The sequence below is a fragment of the Rhinolophus ferrumequinum genome, chromosome 18, assembly GCF_004115265.2.
Source record: "Rhinolophus ferrumequinum isolate MPI-CBG mRhiFer1 chromosome 18, mRhiFer1_v1.p, whole genome shotgun sequence".
Lineage (NCBI taxonomy): Eukaryota > Metazoa > Chordata > Mammalia > Chiroptera > Rhinolophidae > Rhinolophus > Rhinolophus ferrumequinum.
In genome coordinates this window covers 33,369,215-33,391,498 of record NC_046301.1, presented here as the reverse complement: position 1 = coordinate 33,391,498, position 22,284 = coordinate 33,369,215, and the positions used below count along the sequence as shown (strand labels likewise).

The following is a 22,284-nucleotide window of genomic DNA, read 5'->3' as shown; positions in this document are numbered from 1 at the left end:
TCTTTTGGTGGGGTTTCCTTTAATGGAGCAGGCACGAGGAAGAATTAAAAAACTAACAAATCTTTAGGCCCTAACCTTTTGCATACTGTCTGAGAACTCTTATTTATACTCTAGGCCCAGGAGCTAGGTAATACAGCCTGGCAAAGAGTACACACATAGTAGCAAGAATTCTGAGGCTAGAAAGACCTGCTTTGAATCCCAGCTTGAAAACAGTAATACCACCAACCTAACTCAGATTGTGTAAAAATCAAATGAAATAACAAATGTGAGGCATCATGCACATACTAAGCATTCAAATACCTCTCTTTTACCTTGCTTCTGAGCCCCCAGCTGGCCTCCTAGCTGAAGTTACCATGTCACCATCCACCACTTGTGACCCCATCACCTGGCAGAGGACAACGTTCTCCTATGTTTCTCCAATTCACTTCTAGTCTCTATCCTATTCCTCTGTGAACCCTGGGTTAGACAAATCAGAAGTATTCCAACATAACAATCCCTGTCATATAAACCTGCAGCATTCATTAAAAAAAAAATTATACCCACACACAACTGAGACTTGCTCATTACATTATCTGTACTTTATATTTGCATATGTACTTGACCTGCATTATTCCTTTGGAGAATATTGTGAGGTGAGTATTGTAATCACTATTTGGCAGGTAAGAAGTTAAGTGACTGACCCTGACCTAAGCTTTGAATGTAGCTCCTCATTTTCTAACCAGAGTTGTGCCAACTCTGCAGAGGCTGCCTCTCGGCAAATGTTAAAATGGGTATATATTTTAAGTTATACCTTCAGTTTCTTTTAAATGTTGTTAGGACTTAAAACATAGGCTTTTACAAACTTTATACCCATTCCTCAATGTCTAACTTTGTGTCCTATCACACGTTTTAAAGTCTGTAAGTGCAAAACCAAAGGGGGGAGTGGTGGCAGAATCTTCTCAAAATAGTGTCTGCCCAAGAACCATTCCGACCACTTTAGTGATAAGTACCACTTTCAATTTTCATACCTGCCCAACCATGCTCATAACAGTAAAAATAAAGCTTCCTATTTTCTTAGTCATAAAAACCTGTCTCCTTTGACTGTGAAAATGAGAACACAAATGAGAGGGTTTAATTACTTCCGATGGAGTTCAGCTGCTAATTTCAAATAGAATTATTCCCTCATATGCTCAGAGTAAGATCTCTTGAAGATTTCTTGTTTCAAGCCCAGTCTCTGTCTAGGGAACTATCTACTTTGCAAAGGAGTCCTCCACGTTTCTTTACAGCTCAAGTGGGGTCCAAAAATGATCCTATTCCTGCCTTCCAAAATTATCTAACTAAATCTTTCCCTAAGCACCCCTTCCTTTCAGTGTTTCTCCGAAGGTGGTGACCAGATTACCTGGATCAGAATCACTGTACACATTAACAGGTGGGTGATTCCTGGGTCTCAACATTGACCTGGATTTTCACCCAGGAGTAGGGCATTAGCTTTCTACATTACCCAGCAGGTTCGACACTTTATCAGTTAAATATTCCACATGTTTTTCACCAAAAAAGGTCTTCGGTAAAGTCTCCCTTATACTAAAAGCAACTGGTTTTAACTTAAGTGGTTGATAAAAATGCTGAATCAGACAGTGATTTGTGTTAAGACACTTGATCCCACCTCCTTCAGGTGCTGTGTATCTTAGGCTTTTATGAAATACTATGTACAGTTATTCAGCCAACCAAGAATATAGCTAACTATACTGTCTCATCCATTCTACATTTCATCACATTGTACATGAGGATATCACTTCAAATATGTTGTGGAAATTCTGTAATTATGGCTTTTACAGAATTCCCCAATATTCAAGGTATTGTAACCCAAACAGTGAAGCTCGTGATGTTAGTTTGGTACTATTCTTTATCTATCTTGATGATTCAAATTCTCTATTTCATTCTGAAACTTTAAATAACCAGGTCTTACTTGTTTTAAAGTATAATACTTGCAAATGAGATAAGATTAGGAAATAAGGATGTTTCACCATCCTAAAACTTAAGATATTAAAAATTCTGTTTAACTTAGACAGTTTAGGATATGGTACAATGATAACGTAATTACGTACACTTGGCGTACAGTAAAGTGATTGACATCCTCTGGGAGATAGGGGCCCAAAAATCATTTCCTCAGGATGCAGCATTTGCCTAAATATTTGTCAATATTCTTTCCCGTATAATTTGTCTCAGGCAGACAAGGTGAAAAACAGAAATCAAGCAACCTCCATGAAGTGGCAAAAATCAGGGTCTTAGAATAGAAACTTAGCAACCCATGAACAAGGTTGATACTGCTTATTGGTGTAAGATTGGCTTCCTTCTGAGCAGCTCAAGAGAAAGTGAAATACTGGTTTATTTCTAAGTGAGCTCCTCCATCCTTCAGTCCAGTGATATTTGCACATCTCACCTGGGCCTTTCGGTTACAAATCCACCTCTCTAAGGAGCAGTGTGAAAAGGCAAGAACAATCAATAAGAAAAAAATCCTCCCAGCTATAAATCAGCCACGTGGAGCTGCAGCTGCGGCAGCGGTAGCCCTGACTTCCTGGTTTGCTTCCTGCAAGCCTAGCGGCGGGGGGCTCTGGCAGTGGGTGTAAGAAAAGAAGGGGCGGCCAGAGCCTCTCCAGGTCCGCGGGAAGGAGCTGCGGGCCGGTAGATCCTGGGGAGCAAGGGTGTTAAGGACAGAGTTATGGCCCGCAATTACAATAAAAGTTTGGGAATCTGGAAGCTTTAAGAGCTGAGCTGCGGGGCAAAGGCTAAGGCTAAGGACCAGACCTGGGGAAAGTGTAAGTTAGTTACAAGGTATTGCGAAGGAGGTTGGTGTGGACAGTGGGAGACAGAAGGGGACTGCGGATCTGGAGGGGTCAGGTAGACAAGAAGCCTAGAGGAGCGAGGCACACGGGTAGGTTAGAGCTCTGCGGAGGCCGCCGGGGGCGGTGGGGGTGGCCGCGGCCGCGGCCCGCAGTCCGAGCCCTCGGGCCCGGGGAGGAGGCGGAGGGAAGAGCCCGGGGGAAGGTAGAGCCTAGGGGAGTTCCGGATCTGGAGCTGGAAAGGGCAGCCAGCGGAGAGGGCGGCAGCCGAAGCGGCAGGGGTGGGGGAGGGAGGAGGAGAGCCGGAGGAGGGGGAAGGAGGGAGGGGAGAGCTGTGGCGGCGGCTGCGCCCGGCGGTGTGTCTCTCGTCGCCGGAGGAAGATGAGGCTGAAGATCGGGTTCATCTTACGCAGTTTGCTGGTGGTGGGAAGCTTTCTGGGGCTAGTGGTCCTGTGGTCTTCCCTGTCCCCGCGGCTGGACGACCCAAGCCGGCAGAGCAGGATGAGGGTGAGTGACACGCCCGCCCCCTCCGGCGGCGGCGACCTGCAACTTGTTTTGTTTGCGCGCGCGAGTGGCGGGAGCCGGGGGCGGCGGGGTCGGGAGCGGCGTTGGCACCGCAGCTCCGCAGGTGGTGCTGGTGCAGCGCGGGCCGATCCGGGGCAACGAGCCCCGCGCACTCAGTCCCCGCCGCCGGCCCGCCCCCTCGCCGCCCCTTCCTCCTGCGCTTCCCCGCCCCGGGCTCCGCTGCCGCTACCCGCTCTGCGGCTGCGGGTCCCGGCGACCACTCACGCCGGGACTGCCGGGCGGAGCGGGAGGCGATCAGGGTCCCTGGTTAGGTGCGGGGGGAGCGCGGCCGCCCAGCTCCGGATTCCTCGGTGCTGGGACCGCCGCGGTCGCGGCCCGGGGACGCGGGGTGGGTCCAGGCTGCGGCCTGTGGCGCGGGCAGGCCTGAAGGAGGCGAGATGCCGCCGCTGCCATCACCGGTCTGGACAAGGCCCCTCGGTCCAGCCTTTCCTCCCTTGCCGCCGGTCCGGGGGTGCCCACAGCCCGGGGCTCCCCCAGCCCGCCTGCCCGCCCGCCCGGGTGTGGGAGGGAGATGGCGCCCCGCCTCCGGCTCTTAGGAAGAGCGCCGCCTCCCCGTCAACTCCGGTGGCCGCGAGATGGGGTGCGATGTGCGGCTAAGGCCTCGCCCTAGATCGGCCCTTCCTCGTGCTTCCCTGTCGAGGAGAGCGGCGGTTGGCCCCCGGGGGAGCTTGGGGGAGATGCCGCTCTGCTCTCGGGCCCGGTCCCCACCGCTCCGGCGGAAACCCCTTCTCCCCCAGTGGCATCGCTTGCCCGCTCGCTTGGGCCGGCGCTGTCGGGGGGCGTGGAGCCGGTTCCTCATCCTGGGCTGCGGCAGGACTGCTCGGCCGGAAAACTAACTTGTGCCGGCGCCCCACCGCTCGGCTGTCTGCTCTTTCAGCCCGACGCCGAGAGGCGCAGAACCCCCGATTGCTCCGCTGGGAATCATTTATATGCCGCCCAAGGCGCGAGTGTTAGGTTTGACACTCCCTTGCTTTGGAGGTTTTAGTCAGACGCCTCAGAACTTTAGTTACCCGGAGCCACGCCGCGAGGGGTCCGCGGCAACTGCGGCTTCCCTGACCCTGCAGGTGGATGGTTTGCAGGCCTCGCTCTCCAGCCTGACCCGCTCCCTCCAAATGAACCTATGCACCCCCCTACTTCCTAATCCTGGAGCCTGGGCTAACCTCCCTGGGCCCACTGCTTTTGGGGGCAAGGGAGGGAATGAAAAGTTCAGGGGCCGTGGGAGGCGTTGTGCTCTGTTGTAAAGTGCCTTTCGCAAATATTATCGGCGTTGCATCTGTATGATCCCCTTTATTAACTTCGGGAAAGTTAGCATCAGGAAGTTGAATGAGAAGATTCTTTTCTTGAATGTTAGGAAGAGCTTTCCTTATCAGTTCCAGCCTATATGATATTAGGTTTACTTTCAAGTTTAGTATTTGAGGTCTTTACTGCAGTGGAATCTCTATAATATCTGGGGGTGGATTCCCATCCAAGTCGTCTAAGTTAAAGATAATCAAAAGTACCAAATTTTCCTTTTCAAAGTGTTTGTGGTTTTAAGCCTCTCAACTTTCATGCAGTGGTGATGCATGATTTTACGAGTTTACTTTCAAAATGATTTATTGACAAAAGATAACTGGATATTGCAATTGTTTGAGAATATTTGTTTTAAGCCAAATGACCTTTTACAAAGAGCTAGAAATGTTAAAACCCATTTCTAGGAGAGAAGTTGAAGAAAACTAACAAAACTAACCATGTTCAGAATGTCCTGCCATTCAGATGACAAGTCTTCTAAAGAGGTGGAGGAACATCAGCACCAATACTTTACTCTTTTGGCATGTTTTATTCGTGCTGATATGTAAGTACCCAGCCACCAAGCTCATTTAATAGTTGTAGGAGGTGGTGATATCTTAATTTTTGGTCCAACTTACAGTCATGAGCTGCATAATGACGTTTCAGTCAACCAGGGACCTCATATACAACAGTAGTCCCGTAAGGTTATAATCAAGCTGAAAAATTCCTATCGCCTAGTGATATGGTAGCTACCTTAATGTCATAGCGCAAGGCATTGCTCACGTGTGTGTGGTGACGCTGGTATAAACCTACTACTCTGCCAGTCATAAAAGAATAGCACATACAATTATGTACAGTACATATACTTGATAATAATAAAGGACTCTTACTGGTTTATGTGTTTACTATTCTTTTTACCATTATTTTAGAGTGTACTCTTTCTACTTGTAGAAAGTTGGTTGTAGAACTGTTGTGCTAGGCTGGCAGCAGCCTCTTACATCTCGTGTTTACCATGTCTCTTGATTGCATCGTGTTTCTTGTCCTTGATTTAATCTCATGTTGTTTTGTACAGTGACATGCTGTACAGGCTTGTAGCGTAAGAGCAGCAGGCTATCTCATATAACCCAGGTATGCAGTAAGATGTACCATCTAACTTTGTGTAAGTGCACTCTATGATGTTTGCACAATGACGAAATTGCCTAAGGATACGTTTCTCAGAAGGTATGCTCATTCATTAAGCGATGCAGGGCTGTATTCGATCAAGTTTGTCAGTGGAGCCAATGTAATTTATATCATTTGCCAAAGACAGATGCTAACTTTATGACTTTCAAACATAATTAACATTAAAAAGAATGCTTATGGATCAGGAGAGCCAAACCCTTTTATTAACTTTGCAAGCATAGTAACTAAGGTACAGATTATACATCATAAGAGCATAAGTAAAAGGACTATTGCCTCCCTTTAATGAAAACTAACCTAAGAGCTTCTGACATAAAGCGCTAGAGGAACATCACCTTTAGGGAACATTCTGACCAGCACTCAGATTCTGACCGTCAAGTTTCCCTTACCCCTGTGGTTCTTTTAGTTTTTTGTTTGTTTGTTTATTTGTTTTTAATTTATTGGGGTGCCAATTGTTAGTAAAATGACATAGATTTCAGGTGTACAATTCTGTATTACATCATCTATAAATCCCATTGTGTGTTCGCCACCCAGAGTCAGTTCTTCCATCACCATATATTTGATCCCCCTTACCCTCATCTCCCACCCCCCACCGGTTCTGTTAGTTTATGACTGCAGACGCCTCCACCCACTGTGAGACACCTGACTCTTCTTTAATGCTGATCCACATACGGACCTTTTTGGATTTCTTTAAATGGCCTGAGATAGGCTAGAACAATTAAGTTTACCAAATATAGGTTCTCCCTCTACTCCAGTAAGCTTATACTTATAGTTCCACCTGGTGCCACTTTTTATCTTATATTTTCAATGTTCCAGGCACTAGAGTGTGTTGCACCCCGGTCCTTTTTAAACTTGGACTACTTTGTTGCTTTAGATCAGCCCAGACATGCAAAATGCCTCATCTGTGGTCAAGACAAGAGAAACACATTTCTTATCTCCCTTCTATCTCTGGGCCTCTTGCTGTTTCTCTGAGGTCAATGATGTGAAAAGTGATTTTACTGTTCAAATCTTACTCTGTTGTATATGATTTGATTTATTGGACAAACAGTTTTGAGTGCCTTCTTTGCAGTTGTTGAGGAAACACTCATTGCCTCTAACCCAGCGGTGTCCAAACTTTTTTCAATTTTTTTCAACGGTTTTCACCAAGGGCCATATGCGGTAAAATACACAAACATCCGGGCCACTCACTCGAGGTGAAGTACGTATTGCCTCACCTGGTTTATTTAAGTCAACTAAATATATTTTTGGAATTTGCTGCGGGCCAATTAACAATGGATCTTCGGCTGCAGTTGGCCCGCGGGCCACAGTTTGGACACCCCTGCTCTAACCTTATGGATCTTGCAATCTAGTAGGGGGAAAAAGACATTAGTCATGACTCCACAAGTCAATCCATAAAAATTGTCCTACATGCTGTAAAAAACCATAGGGGGGTAATAAAATGGGTAAGCGTGGTCATAACCTTACTTGGAGATAGGACTTTTGAGTTGAAATCTGAAGACTAGAAGAAGAGTAGTTGTTGAAGTGGAGATTGGTGGGGGACACCCGAGAGGGAGAAGTATGTGCAAAGGTTCTGAAGTAGGACGCACCATGGTGAACTGGGGAATTGGAAGAAGATCTATATAGTTAGAAGTTGGAGAGTAAGAGAAAAGGTAGAGTGAGGATGCAAAGGTAAGTCGGGGTCTTGTACACCATGCTAAGGATTAGGTCTTTAGAGCAGTGGGGAAACCGTTAAAGGACTTTTAAGTAGGGGAGAGATGTGGTCAAAATTGTTTTGAAAAGAACACTCTGGCTACCTACAGAAAGTATGGATTGGTTTAGAGAAAGAGCGGATAGTAGGAGTCCTGTTGGAGGTTATAATAGTTCAGGTGGGCCAGGATGTTGCTGGGATTGGCAGGGTGACAGTAGAAGTGAAGGAAAGTAAATTGATTCAAGAGCTATTAAAGATGCAGAAGCATCAGGACTAAGTGATTGGATGTGGGAGGGAAGGAGAAGAAGGAGTCGGGAGGCCTAGGATGATAAATTATGTGTTACATTACTGAAAGTTCTGAAGACAAAATTCATACATTCTTATGTTGTATTTTATGATTATGGGAAAGCTTAATTTTTCAGGCTTTGTCCTCCGGGTATTTTAAGGTCAGCATTTATTAAAACCATCTGTTAAGCACTTGCAAAGTACAAAAAGTTCCTTTAAGTAAATTATAGTATCTCCCAGAGCATTTATCCTAGGTTTTACCCCTGAGTGAATATTTAAAGTTGAATCATAAGCATCTGAAAGTAAAAGTTTGTAATGCAAATATTGAAATATCTTTCAGTGGTTTGATTATAGCAAATTCAATACTGGTGAGAAGCTGCCTGTAAACTGAAGATTCTCTGTGTGTGCAGTTGCTTCTTTCATCAAACCATTAGGTTCAGCGCATACATAGTAGGACTAATTCAGGAACCATTCCTAGGCAGAGAAGTTTTATGTGATAAGCAAGCTAAGAGCAGTTGAAAAGAATATCTGTTAAATGAGGATGAGTGACTGAATTGATTACCCTGTCACAGTCAAGTTCCACTTTACCAAAGCCATTTTATCACGGTGATGATTGGTTGCAACCTGAAAAACTCGGCCCTTGACCGTGAGATTTTATTTCAAATGGAAATGCCATTTATACTATTGGGGATGGAGCTATTACTTAGCAAAAGAGTATATATAGTATCTTACGTCTTGAGTGGTCACTGTTGTCTCAGTTCCCCAGGTGAAATGCCTGGGGTTGGTTTTTGCTCTATTTTGCTGTCCTTCCCCAACCCCGCAGTCCCGTTACCAAGTCTAAGAATCTGGGCTTTATAGGTAGATCTCTTAAAAAAATTAACGCAATTAATGCAGACTTTTGTGTACCTGTATATTCTTCTAGGTGGAGAATCAGAAATTTTCATGTTTCTAAAAGGTGCCTGTCAACTACTGACTGAGCCCTTTGGAGGCACGAGTTATGTTTCCTGCTCATGGAGTGTCTCCCCCGCCTCCTAAGGTACTGAACCATTCAGTTATGACTCCCCCATAAATCAGGACACCCTGAAAATGCAAACGACTCGTTGTATCTGTCCATGCTGTGGAAGTGTTTCCTGCTTAGTGGTCAAAGGTCAGGCATAAGACATGTTAGCACCATACCTTTCCCCCTCTGCCCCACCAGGACCCCACGGGAGAATACCAAGAATACCTGAAGTAAAAGCCCCTGCTCGCAAGGGGGTCACATCCTAGTTGAAGTAAAAGAGGCAATACTTCCATGACCTGGGTTTCTTCCCCTCTTCCTTAATCCAAGCAATACAAGGAAACAATATGAGAGCTGTCACAAGGATATGTTTCATTAATAGCCAAACCAGTTGTTGATGTAGAAAAGCGATTCAGAGAGAGCACAATTACTAGTAAGGAAAGAAGGAAAACTGTTGAACAGTTGAATTTGGATAACTATTTTGTGAATCAGGCTAGCTGCATGGAATGGGAGATAAATTGTAGATGGCAATTTAGGGTCAGTATAAGCTGCATTAGATCGTCAACAGTAAATTGGAGACAGAGGGAGAGAGAAAATAATGCATCATGAATGAAAATCAGAATTCTGAGCTTGGGCCATGTGTGAACAGAATATTTGTAAATTCTAACTTCAGAGTTTTAAAAAGAGTTGGTCAACAAGACGTGGATAGCTATTGGAGAAATGGGAATGATTGTTGATCATTGAATATTTCAAATATTTACTGAGGGTTTATTTTGTGCCATCCATTGCTCTCGGCATTGGAGATACCACTATGCTGCATAGTGGAGGAGGTGGAAAGTTTTGACATCATAAAGATGTTACTCAGGTCTTGACCTAATAACCACACAGTAGGTGTTGTGTCTATAATAATAGCGATTTTATTTTGATGTGTAAAGTCAGGTCTTTTTTTTTTTTTCTTTAAGATTTTGTTGGGAAAGGGGAACAGGGCTTTATTGGGAAACAGTGTGTATTTCCAGGACTTTTTCCAAGTCAAGTTGTTGTCCTTTCAATCTTCGTTGTGGAGAATGCAGCTCAGCTCCAGGTCCAGTTGCCATTGTTAGTTGCAGGGGGCACAACCCAACATCCCTTGCGGGAGTCCAACTGGCAATCTTGTGGATGAGATCCCACGCTCAACCAACTGATCCATCCGGGAGCTCAGTGGCAGCTCAGCTCAAGGGATAGCGTTCAATCTTAGTTGCAGGGGGCAGAGCCCATGATCCCTTGCGAGAGTCGAGGAGTCGAACCGGCAGCCTTGTGGTTGAAAGCCCACTGGCCCATGTGGGAATCGAACCGGCAGCCTTCAGTGTTAGGAGCACGGAGCTCCAACCGCCTGCGCCACCGGGCCATCCCAAGTCAGGTCTTTTTACAGTACCTCCCAGCTGTCCTCCAGTCATTTGCTCAAAATAATGTATTGGGGGCTTTCTCCCTGTAAAGAACTGGGCTGGGTGCTGGAGATGGCAGGAACACAGACTCCAAGCTTCTCTCATAAGGGAGATAACCAGTATAAATATGTAACAGTCATAAAAGGAGATTCTTACCTGGCTATAGGAGATGGATGTTCAGAGGTGAGAGTGAAAAGCATGGCATTTGGTTAGACCTGGAGTGTCAGTGGGATTTGGACAGGTAGAGATGGAGGAAAACACATTCTAGATGAAAGGAATGTGACCAGAAAGAAGTCTGGCTTACTGGTGAAAAGTGGTGGAATTTAAGATTGGGAAAGAAGTTTGGGCCGCGTTTTGCAGGGAATTAAGTGGTAAGCTTGGGAAGTGGGTTGGAGTTTTATTTAGTGAGTAGGAGAAGCTTTTCGGAAGTTTTGAAGAGGAATTGAGGGAGTGGTGACATTCATTTATTCATCTACTTTTGATTCACTAATTCACTCAACAGATATTGAGAGTCTTATAAGTACCATCTATTGCTCTGGGCGCTGGAGTTTCGATAGACTAGTAAATAATAGCAACGATAATAGGTAACATGCTTTGAATCCTTACTTTGTGCCAGGTAAGCATTCTACATGTACTATGTTGTTTAATTGCGACAATAACCCTCTAATGCAAGTCTGATGTAATCCCCACTTTATAAATGAGGCTGCTGAGTTACCGAAAGTTGAGCTCTGTGCCCAAACTCATTTACTTAGGATGGAGCCAGGATTCAACCTCAGGTGTTCTGACTTCAGAACTTTGCTCTCAGACCCTACCCTATGGATTTTTAACAACATAGATCAGACCTTGTGGACTACATTGAAAGGGGGACATAGAGATGATAGAGAGGTCACTTCCAATAGCAATAAACACTGTGAAGACAATATAGGATAATGTGAAAGAGAAAGGGCAAAGGGGACCACTCAAGGAAGGTCGGGAAAGGTAATGGCTGAGCTGAGGCTTAAAGAGTTTACATCTGTAATGCAGTTCTGCGGAAAAACATTCCAAGCAGAGGGAACAGGAGGTGCAAAGCCTCTGAGGTTGGAATGTTTGAGGAATAGAAAGAAGGCCAGTATGCCTGGAGCATGGTGAGTTTGGGGAGAGTACAGGACTTGATAAGCTCGGAGATGTAGGCAGGGCTTTGCATTTGATGATAAATTATATGGTCATCTCACAATGTGAGATAGTCCTAGATAAACAAAATGAATAACTTTTAGGGCCACAGGTTTGTGGGCCAGATGCACAAATAACAACTGTGATGGTTGAGACAAAAACTCTATTAGCTAAGTCCACTGGGTCTTGTGGGATCACCAACAAAGCAGCATTGAGTCTGCGGGGCTGGGTGCTGTCAGAGAGCTCGTCTTAGAAAGGGAAGGTGGGAGGAACGAGTACGTAAGAATGGAGGAACAGTGTGTTCTTCCACACTGCATGAAAGATTGCAGTGAATCCTGGGGACTGCATAGCTGGAAGATTGGATTGGGGGGTGGAGGAATGGAGGAGAGGACCTTAGAAAGATAGATATAGCGTGAACCCTGAAAGACTGAATGGTCAAAGCTAGGCTATAAAGATTAATCTGGAAGCACGTGAAAGCTAGATTTCAGTGAGGAAAGAAATGTCTGTGGGACATGATGAGACCTAAACTAGTAGAGAGACACAAGAACATGAATATGAAGAGAGAGATAGTATGAAAGTAGAATTACCCAGTGTGACTGGTGGGCAGAAGAATCATGCTGGATGGACTAGGAAATGAAGGATGCTGATGCCTTTGGAAGGACTAGAACTGTCAGAAGCAGTGATTCTTAAACTTTAGCAGACGTCAGAATCACCTAGAGGGTATGTTAAAACACAGGTTACTCGGCCTCATGCCCGGAATTTCTGATTCAATAGGTCTAGGTTAGGGCAGAGAATTTACATGTCGAACTAGTTCACGGGTGATACTGATGCTTGCTAGTGATCCAGGGATCACACTTTGAGAAGCATCAATATGGAGAATGTGTAAATTTAGGGGCTATGAAACCAAAGAATTGTTTGGTTTGGACATACAGTATTTACAGACCACAGGTCAATTCCGTGAAGGTGTTTACCAAGTAGGTGGAGCTCAGAATAGAAATCAATACTGGATGCAGAGTGCAGTTCATTGGCAGAAACCTGAGGTCTGAAGCTTGGCGAGTGGATTGATAGATTAGGAAGTGTGTGTGGATAGTGGAGAAAAATGTGGGTAGGAATAAAGAAACATGGAGAATGCCTTAGTTTCGGTGTTGGGAAGGGAAAAGATGAAAGAAGGCACAGGCAGAAGTAAAATGCTTTAGAGAATATTGCCCTGTGGAAAACATAGGCAAAGATCATTTCTTGAAGGGCAGGACCATCAACAATTTCAAATGCTACAATATTTGAGCAAGTTCTGATTAGAATTAAGGATGCAGCAAGTGGCTGTGAAAGCAAGTTTACCTGCCTGCTAAACTGACCAATGGTACTTGGGCCTAGAGAGGGACAATAGTTAGTTGTATTTTCAGTGTCATCTCAATAAATAAAATGACCCAGGAAAAGCAGCCCAGATGAAAAAGAAGTTCAAGTGGTAAAGTAAGGGTTTTATTAGAGAACCCATAACTACCCAAGAGGAACTGAACCCATTTGGAGTTATATCTGTTCTGTTTTCACCTTCCCCTTCCATCGCTGTGTGTGTGTGTGTGTGTGTGTGTGTGTGTGTGTAGACACATATGTGTATATGTATTTTTAAGTTGAACCATAATCATGTAGTTATGATATATAATATAGACTATATATAATATAGACATTATTAAAATATAATGCACGGTAGGCATTTTTGTACTATTTTAGTCTAAAACCCAGTAACTTGTAAAGCTGTGACTAGAACATTTCAATATTTGAATTGGAAAAGAAAATTTTACCCTGAGAATATTAAGCATTTCTTAGTTTTTAATACATTAATTGGATGGTGTGTATTTAAAAGAAAAAACAATAATAAAACTCTTTGCTCAGTGTTTCAGTAATGTTAATTTTCACACATGAGGTCTATCATTTACTTCTAGTTCAGCCTTGTGATCTTGAAAGCAACACTGAGACAACTGGAGCTGCGATTACCCAGGGCTTAAGACTTTTTTGGAGAAGGAAGAACTAACTTTCGCTTGCTAAGAATCCTGAATATTTCAAAATGAGAAATGTTCTCATTTGTGCTCCATTATAAATTCTCTTCTGGGCTTCCCAGCCTTCATTGCATTTTTAAGTGTTGCTCCTGAGAAGCATTTAAATGTGCCAAGAGGGAGACCTGTTTGAGTTCACTGAATATAAGAACTGGTGCACTAAAACTTGAGGAAAAAATTAACTTTGCATTATCTAATTAGGTTTATAGACTTGCTGCAGAGCACTCTGGCTTCCCAAACCTAGAAGGTACAATTAACTGCAGTATTATATCAATACCAACTAGTTTGCTAATAGGCTTCCAAGCAAAGCAATTGGAATTCGTTATTACCAAGGATATTTTAAACTGGATGAATTAAAATTAAATCACACACTATTGGGAGTTCTATATGAGACTAGAATAGAATAGATGACCTAATCATTTTTTTTCATCTTTAATCTTTTATTGTGTCCCTGGGCTTAAAAATACATTTGGGCCTCAAGAGTTATGCTACTCTCTTCAATGGTAAACTTACATGCTTAATGATTATTTGGCTTAAACATAATTTTAGCATTTGTAGTTCTTTCCTTTATAAAATATTTTGTAATATAATTTAGTGTGTTAGTATAGAGGTACTTACTATGGAACTATGTATTCACCAGTAATGTGTGCATCTTATAAAACAAGTTGATATTAATTAAAGAGTAAGTATGTTTTAAATAGATATTAACTGAGAAACTGCCAAAACTTTTTTGTCACTCTTATGAGGAGGTGGGTATGTCAGCATTTCTGTTTATTAAACTGTCTGTAATTATCCTTTGACCCTTTAATAAAAACACCAAAAAAAAGAAACCCACAAAAAAACTGTGATAAGATATTCTTTTTAATGTGAGGAAGGTTTGCAAGTAGCTTTTACAACTGTGCGAATGCCTAACCCTTCTCCATCTGGAGCTCTTGTTTTAAATTTAACTCACTGAGTCTAGCTATTGAAATGGAGCAGTAGTCTCAGGTTCTTAATGTAGTATGAGACACTTTCGAACAGCTCTACAGAATTTTAAGAATGAACACTTGTGAAGAAGTGATACTGTAACATCAGTGCACTACCTTTATGCTTCTGTGAGAATTTCTTTTTTGATAAATTCTTTAGAAAGGCTCAATAGAAAAAAAATAGGACGATAAGGTACTATTGTACTTTTATAAAAAAATGAAGTCCCTAAGCCATGATATTTGAAGTGCTCTAAAGGTCTGTTACTTGTCAGCATTTACTATTGTACTTTAAATAATTTTATTCTGTTAAATTTGAAGTAAATATTACATATTTTATTAACATCTATTATTGGAAAAATAGTTGCCTTATAACCCTAGCACAAAACAAAATGATTAGTATACTTAAGTGAGTGATTCAAGTTTCATTTTGCCAGCATATATTAAAGATATCTGGATAAAGATTGTAGACCGAAGGTCCTTGGCACCAATTCAACGCCAACAGGAACCCCCATTTTGGAGTGCGGTGAAGAAGGAAATTTTATTCAGTGCCAACAGCTCGATTATGATACAGCATGGCTGTGAAGTGCCCTGGGGCAAGGCCCCTCTCCTGTTAGACAGCTCTGCTCCACTCCACCCTACCCTACCCTGCCCACTTTGCTCTAGTGAGATGTCTTAGGTGTTTCAGTTCCAGCCCCAGCTGGGGAAACAGTCTTAGGTGGAAAGAAAAATGCGGGGCATTCACTTGCCCAGGGGGGAACTGACTTATGGTGAGAGGTCACCATCTCTAGTCCTTGATTGGTTCATTTCATGCAAATGAGATATAGCTGCATGGCTTTGATTGGACAGGGAAAGTCTCAGTCCTATTGGTTGAAATATAGTTCCAGGAACTCATTTATAAGGACTGTCTCACATATCAGGAACACAGTGTGGGCATCTTGTCCATCCTGAGGCAGTTCAGTTGGGTTGGGGAGGCAGGCCGCTTGGTGCAGGCTTCTCCCTGAAGCTCAGTTTGCATGAGAGGTCCCTGTGTAGAAATGACTACTAGGCTCTGTTTTTAAATTTGACGTCAGTTAGCCACCAGGAGACCTTCTTGGTAGCTGTCTTCCTCAGGGGGGACAAGATGTTCAGATATAGAAAACTGGAAGGGAAGAGCATAATATGTAGACTCTATTTCTGTTTAGATTTATAGTTTATTAGTCCTTTGTATAAACATTTCAAAAATGACTCAGGAGCAAGCTAGTGGGGTAAATCAATTAAGGTATTTTTATTTGCTTGATTGTTTAATGCTACCATGAAAAATAGATATTTGTGATGGGAAATATTTGCCTAGAAAAATGTACCATGTAATATATTATACTGGAGTTCTTGTCAATATCAGCCTGCGTACCTATGAAATCTAAGGTCCACTTTATGTAGCCATTTCAAAACTTGTCTTAGACATTTTCTAAAGTGTTTGACTTATTAGGTATAGGTTTTACTTATGCTTACTTGGAATGATTTAAATCCAGCCCCTTTCCCCCAATATTTCTTCTAGCAATTATGATCAGACAATCGGATCATTATGTTTCTTAAAATTTAACTAATTCGACAAAATTAGTCTTTTAATCTCTAATACAGCAAGTTGTCCCATATAAATCTTTATATTTGTTACCTTTATAATCTGTTTGCAGGGTTTTACATCTTTTCTTCTGAAAGAAAGTGTTTAAAACCCCCTGTTCAAAAGTCTTGCCAGGATGATTTAAAATGAATAAAAAATCCATTAGGTTTTTGGCAAATAAGCCCTCAATTAGGGTACAGAAGAAATGACTACAAAGTGCTTTTTAATGTAATGGACTGGAAATGCCTGAAATCGTATTACTTTACACATGCAGATTTTTCTACTATGGTGGGGTATTTCGTTTTTTAAGCTAAAAGATCACTGTCAAAATCAGAAATTTTGATCACTTAAATATATAATTAGATTTAACATTTAAGCAAAGAATTGGTAGATTTGGGAAATAAAGGCATGCAGTTTCATTAACTATTGCTCTCTGCATGATGGCCTCAGATGAAATTTGAAGTCTAGTATTTGTAAAAGAAGGTTGGAGGAGAGTGTTTTTATTGTGGTGGTCAATTAAACAAAATTTATTACAGTCCAGAGATCCTAGTGTGTGGTAAAGAGAAAAATACTTTTAGCAAATAGTTTTCTACAATCTATATTCTAAAAATGTGCTAAAAGAAGGTGGTTTCTAAATAGCTTGGTATTTTATAGAAATACATTTCTGTATGAAATTAAGATGACTCTTACTCTTCTTTTCATAGTTAACATGTAGACTCTAAAACCATGGCACATATTTTAAAATAAATGTAACATAATTGTTAACTTTGAAAATTTGGAAGAGTGATATTAAACCTGTAAGATAATAGAGCCAAAAATACCAGGTCCTGATCTTGTGGAAAAAACCGTTGGCATCATCTGAAGTATGAATCAAAATATGTATATGCTATAGAGGTATACTCAGATTATTTTCCCCAGCATCCTTTTGGAAATCTGAGGAAGGTTTTCATGAATATGGCTTCTTTTTACTTTCCGTAATTTACAACCGCAGGAAGAGTGCCAGCCTCTCACTATTATTTGAGCATCCTATACCTGTGACTAAATTGGAGACAATCGCAGCCAAAGACTCTAATAAATAGCTTCACAATGGTGCAGTCATGTTTTATAAGAGGTAGTTACCATCCTTGACCTCTGCTCAATTAACTGGTAACACTGAGAGAAAAGTAAATGTTAAAATCTTTGTTATATGTTGGCAAAAACCACTTCCCGGCGATAACATGACCAGCTTGAAATATGTATTCTGATTTGCATGTACTTCTTTATCTTAAATGCCAGGTACTTGTGTTTAAAAGCAAACATGTCTTGTGTGATGATTTATGACTTAGGAGGGCAGATAAAATGCAGAAAGAGTAGCTAAAAGGAAATTGTTGTAAGTGAAAAGGAATAGATTTTTAATATTACAGAAAATCAGAAATTAAGGTAAATGCAAAGGTAATATATAGATATTTGTTCAGTATTTTTGTTTTCTAATGAATTGCAATACTTTTCCTACTATTTCTTCAGTTCTTTATGAAAATAACTGCAGTCTAACTTTTTTTCCTCCTTTGGGACAGAGGATTTCTTTTTGGGGTTATGAGACATTTGTTGAGTGGTCAGTCAGTTTCTTTGAGTCCCAGTGGATGCTAAATGTGAGAGTAATTCCTTCAAGGTAAAAAAATGTCGGTGATGTATTTTATTGACCGCAAGATAGCTAGGTAAACCAAGCCTGCCATTTGGGCACACAGCATGTGGCCTTTGAATGATGAAGCGAGCAGCTTACTCATAATTTTCTAACACACACAGAGAGGTTGCACTTTCTGGATATACCCAATTCTTTTTAATTAAAGATAACTGAAGCTTCACAGTCTTCTGTCATACCCATAACTCTTGTGATGAGTCATTCCTAATGAAAAAATGTTTTATTTTTAAAATTAAAGATAATGAACTTTTCAAAAACTTTATGCTCTTTCTGTAATCTCTATGCACCCCCTCCCCACAACTCCTTTCACATGCCTTACTTTTTAAACAAAATGCTTTAAGAAGCTATTGCATCCTGTGAAATATTGACTAGGAATGGAGGAAAGATGAGAGATTTGGTTTTCTTGTAGGGGAATCCTTCCATCAAAAGACTGCAGATTTTCTTTCCTTGTTGGTATGGGCTTAATTTAAAATTGCCTCATATATGCAGTGATGAAAATCAAATCAAATTTAAATTACTAAGTGGAACATTTTTCTGATAATTTTTTTAAAATGAACAACAGATTTAGAACAGTGTTGTTACTTTGAAATGTTAATATTCTGACAGTTGAAGTTTCAGTCTCCTTTCCATTTTTACCACTTCTCATCAGATGACTATAAGCATTAGTTCCCTTCTCAGAGTTAAGTGGTAAAAATGATGAGAAAATATAAAGTGCCTTATTAAGTTAGGCTTCTGATTTATTTCTAGTGCCTTCCATATAGCTATATAGTTGATTTACTTATTTCCTAAATTCATGGGCCAGTACTGATACTCATAGCCATTTTTATTTAGGATATTGCAAGTGTACATTTAAAAATATAGTTGTAATAGGTGACTTATGTCAAAAAAGTAAAACAACAAACATAACAAAACCCACCATGCTTTAACTGGTATGTGGGGAAGCAAAAAGCATGAGAAATTTGCTGCGTTTCAATCTGTTCATTATCATTTAGAAATCAGCTTCTCCTTGCCCAGAGAAGACTTGGATTGGCTGAATTCTCTTCCTTGCTCCATGAAAGCATGTAGCAGTGGGCATGACCTCATGAAATATGTTTAAGGAATAAAGGTGCTCTCAGTGGCACCTGGACTTTTGAATGGACAATGTCATTTTAGATGCCTAACTTATTGCTAGGAGTGAAGATCAATAAATTGCAAAAAGAAAAGTGAAAAATTTCATTTTGGGGAGGGAAAGCTAGTATAATTTAGGACTTGGATTACAACGGTTACTTCACTGGGAGAATTCCCTGATCTTCTAAGAATATAAGTACTACATTTGTATGATTTTTATAATACTGGTTAAGTGCTTTCTGTCCCAGTCAGTGTAATGAATTAAAATGTTTGGAAAATTACACTAACTACCGTTCAGGAATACTAAACTTAGCATTTCGTACTGTACTGTAGGCTAGTTACCAGTAAGTAATGGAGGTCAAATCTGTGCAGCTGGGGAAGTATTTTCTTTCCTTGTGGGAGTCTTAGAGCCTACCCATCTCTTGTTCTGCTGCTGTTGTGTGAACTGTAAGTTTCTGTGGTTATGTAATAAACTGTATGCTACTAGTTAAGTAAAAGACATAAACTCTGTTTAAGTTGGAGAGATTCAGCAATCTCATGGTTTTAGACTAATCTGATATTTGGTGTTTTCTAATCACTGTCTCATTGAGATTTTGAAAAATCCAAATAAGTCCATAATTAATAAAAAAGGGAAGGCACGTTCAAGTTGATCATAGTATTCCTTACCTGTGTGTGTGTGTGTGTGTGTGTGTGTATGTGTGTGTGTATAGGAAGAAGAGAAGGTGTGTTATTTAAAAGGAGGAGAAGCTTTGCTATAGTACAACCATTTGTGTTGGCAGTGGGGAGTAGGAAGGATGAGGACATCTAAACTACATGATGTTTCTTTTAAAAAATAATTGGGCTGAAAACTATGAATATTAATCCCCATGAATACTAAATATCCTGGAGAAATTATATTGATGTTTAATGTAATGTACTGTGTAATATATAGCTCCCCAAGGACAACCTGGTGGATTGAAACTAAAAGCTGACATCAGTGCATAGTAAAAGTTCACATCGACCCTGACATGGGTTAAAATTCTCATGTAAACACTGTTAATAGCTTTAGTGAGCTTCTCCTGTTGCCTTAAGTTCTCCTAGCCTCCTTTTCCTCATCTGTAAAGTAGACATAAATCTACTTGGTAGCAATGTTCTTGTGCTTCCATTAGGTTAAGTTTATCAGACCTCCTAGGACAGTGTTTAACTTGCAATTATACACATGTGATTTTTCTCTTTGTTCCCGTCCTTCTTCTTCTGGATGAGTGTAATAATTCATACATCATTTTAACAGTGGTTAAAAGTGAAAATAAGTTATGCAAATTTATTACAAATTCATTATTTTGAACTATTAATTGAAAAAGCGTTGAGTATTGTCTTTTCTCCTGGATTTTGAGACTTTTGCCTTAAAAGTTATGTCCTTCAGTGCACCAGTATTCTAAAATGGGGAAAGGGGAAAATGCTATCATTTATCTAATTTAAAAATATGTTCTTTTTTCCTGAATGTAAATGTATGTTCATTGTTGAAAATATAAAAAAGTGAAAGCAAGTAAGAAACTAAAAATCATCTGTAATCTGTCTTATTCAAAGCTAATTATCATAATCTGTTGCATTCCTTGCCCAAATTGAAATACCCTGTTTCCCCGAAAATAAGACCTAGTCGGACCATCAGCTCCAATGCGTCTTGTGGAGCAAAAATTAATATAAGACCCGGTCTTATAGTAAAATAAGACCGGGTCTTATAATAATTTTTGCTCCAAAAGATGCACTAGAACTGATGGTCCGACCAGGTCTTATTTTCGGGAAAACACGGTATATGTAGTTGTAAACCACATACGTATTGCTTTGTGGTTTGTCTTTTATATTTTAGTGTAGAAATATTTTAATTTATATGTTGTTTCTAGGCTATATGCTGTTTTGTAAACTAATCTTTTAATAGCTGGTAATTTCAACATTGACGTGGTTTAAACATTAGGAAAAAGAAATACCAGTATGCCGAGAATTACAGATCCTAAATCGTTTTGTACTCCACATTGGCAAAATTGTTTTTCATGTGAAACTGCTTAAAAAAAGTGTAAGTATGATTCTGAGTTTTATAAAATGGTCATAAAAGTTGCTGTTTAAACTACTTTGGGGGTGCTTCCTGGCTAATCCAACAATTAAGGGGAAAAACAGAAGTGATCTGAGGGAGAAAAACCTGCAAAGAGCAATTATTCTTTGCAGTTACTTATTTCACTATCTCTTCCTTATTTTTCCCCTCAGCATAGTCCACAATTTGAATTATGGTTGCTGAATACTCTAAAGCTTTTAAACTTCTGCTTTGCCAGTAAGTATTAAGAAATCTTAGTCACTGCTGGGGGGTTTAATTATGAAGCTCAGTAAATACATTGTTAATTTTATTTATTAATCTTGTTCCTATTGTCTCTGTGTTACGAAGAATAATTTTTCGTCCTATCAGTTCAACTCAGCCACTTCTGGATATTCTCCAATATTTTTCTCCATATAATAAACAATTGAAAATGAACATTAATGCCCTTTCTTTTAGTCACTGTGTAGTTGGACGACGCCTCTTTCACTGTGCAGCGATAAGGCTTCTCTTTTCTTTGTCCTTGAGTCTTATTTTAAGTTCACACACACATTTTGTTTGCATATTTATTTATACTTAAATGTAGTGATATATAACAGGTCAGCCTCGTCTCTTCCTACCCATGAAAGAAGCTGAATTCTAGTGTGAAAGCTGATTGGTGAGCATCAAATACTAAGAAGGAACTTGTATTGAATTCTTACTGTAATTTCTGCTAGGTGTGTTTACATTCTCAATCTAGTCTTCTGACATTTTACAGGTGAGGAAATTTGCAGCTTAGAGAAGTTAAACGCTGTGCCTGAGGTCAGTTGGCCTTGTAGGTAAATGGAACCAGAGATCAAACCCAGGCTGACTGCAGAGCCCACCTTCTCAGGCAGGATTCTGTACCCCCACTAATGCTTCCTGAACTGTATTCTGTCGATGTAAGAACGTCCAAACTTGTAGAGAAGTTTTATGAATTTATTTGAGGTAAACTGACAACAATTGCCGGGAAGCAAGATCTGAACAAATTGAGAAAATGTTCCCAAGAATGGCAGTTTTGCAGCTTATTTTTTTATACATTAGAATCAAAGGAAGAGATGTAAGGAGGGTTATGTGAAATCCACTGGTGGTAGATTAAGGCAGTGGGAGAAAGGATAGTGGGGAAATCTCTGGGATTGGATAAAAAGTAAGATAGACACATACTTCTTTTGCATTGGTGAGTATAGGATAGTTAATAATGAACATTTACATGGTATTTGGGAACAAGATAACAGTGAGGGGTTCTGTAGTCTTGAGCTCTGGTGCCCTGAGGGATCTGAAAAAAGGGGGATAATGCTGACATTCCAAGGGCATGTTATCCTAGATTCAAAAAGACAACAGACAGGCTCACTTAAGGTAAAGATTGACTTTTGTCAAGGAAGCTACAGGCCTAGGATGTGACTACCCTCTATGACCTGCTT

At 40.8% G+C, this 22,284-nt stretch overlaps 1 protein-coding gene across 2 annotated transcripts in view; it reads left to right on the top strand.

The window, feature by feature from the left end:
* Positions 1 to 3,145: 3,145 nt before the first annotated feature.
* Positions 3,146 to 22,284, top strand: part of GALNT7 (polypeptide N-acetylgalactosaminyltransferase 7) — a 122,981-nt gene continuing 103,842 nt past the window's right edge. The window contains exon 1 of one of the 2 annotated variants that reach the window (XM_033135198.1): positions 3,146 to 3,326. In XM_033135198.1, the coding sequence (XP_032991089.1) occupies positions 3,201 to 3,326 (126 nt within the window). In that variant the 5' untranslated portion in view covers positions 3,146 to 3,200. The remainder of the gene's footprint in view (positions 3,327 to 22,284) is intronic. The other variant, XM_033135199.1, reaches the window with a different exon arrangement.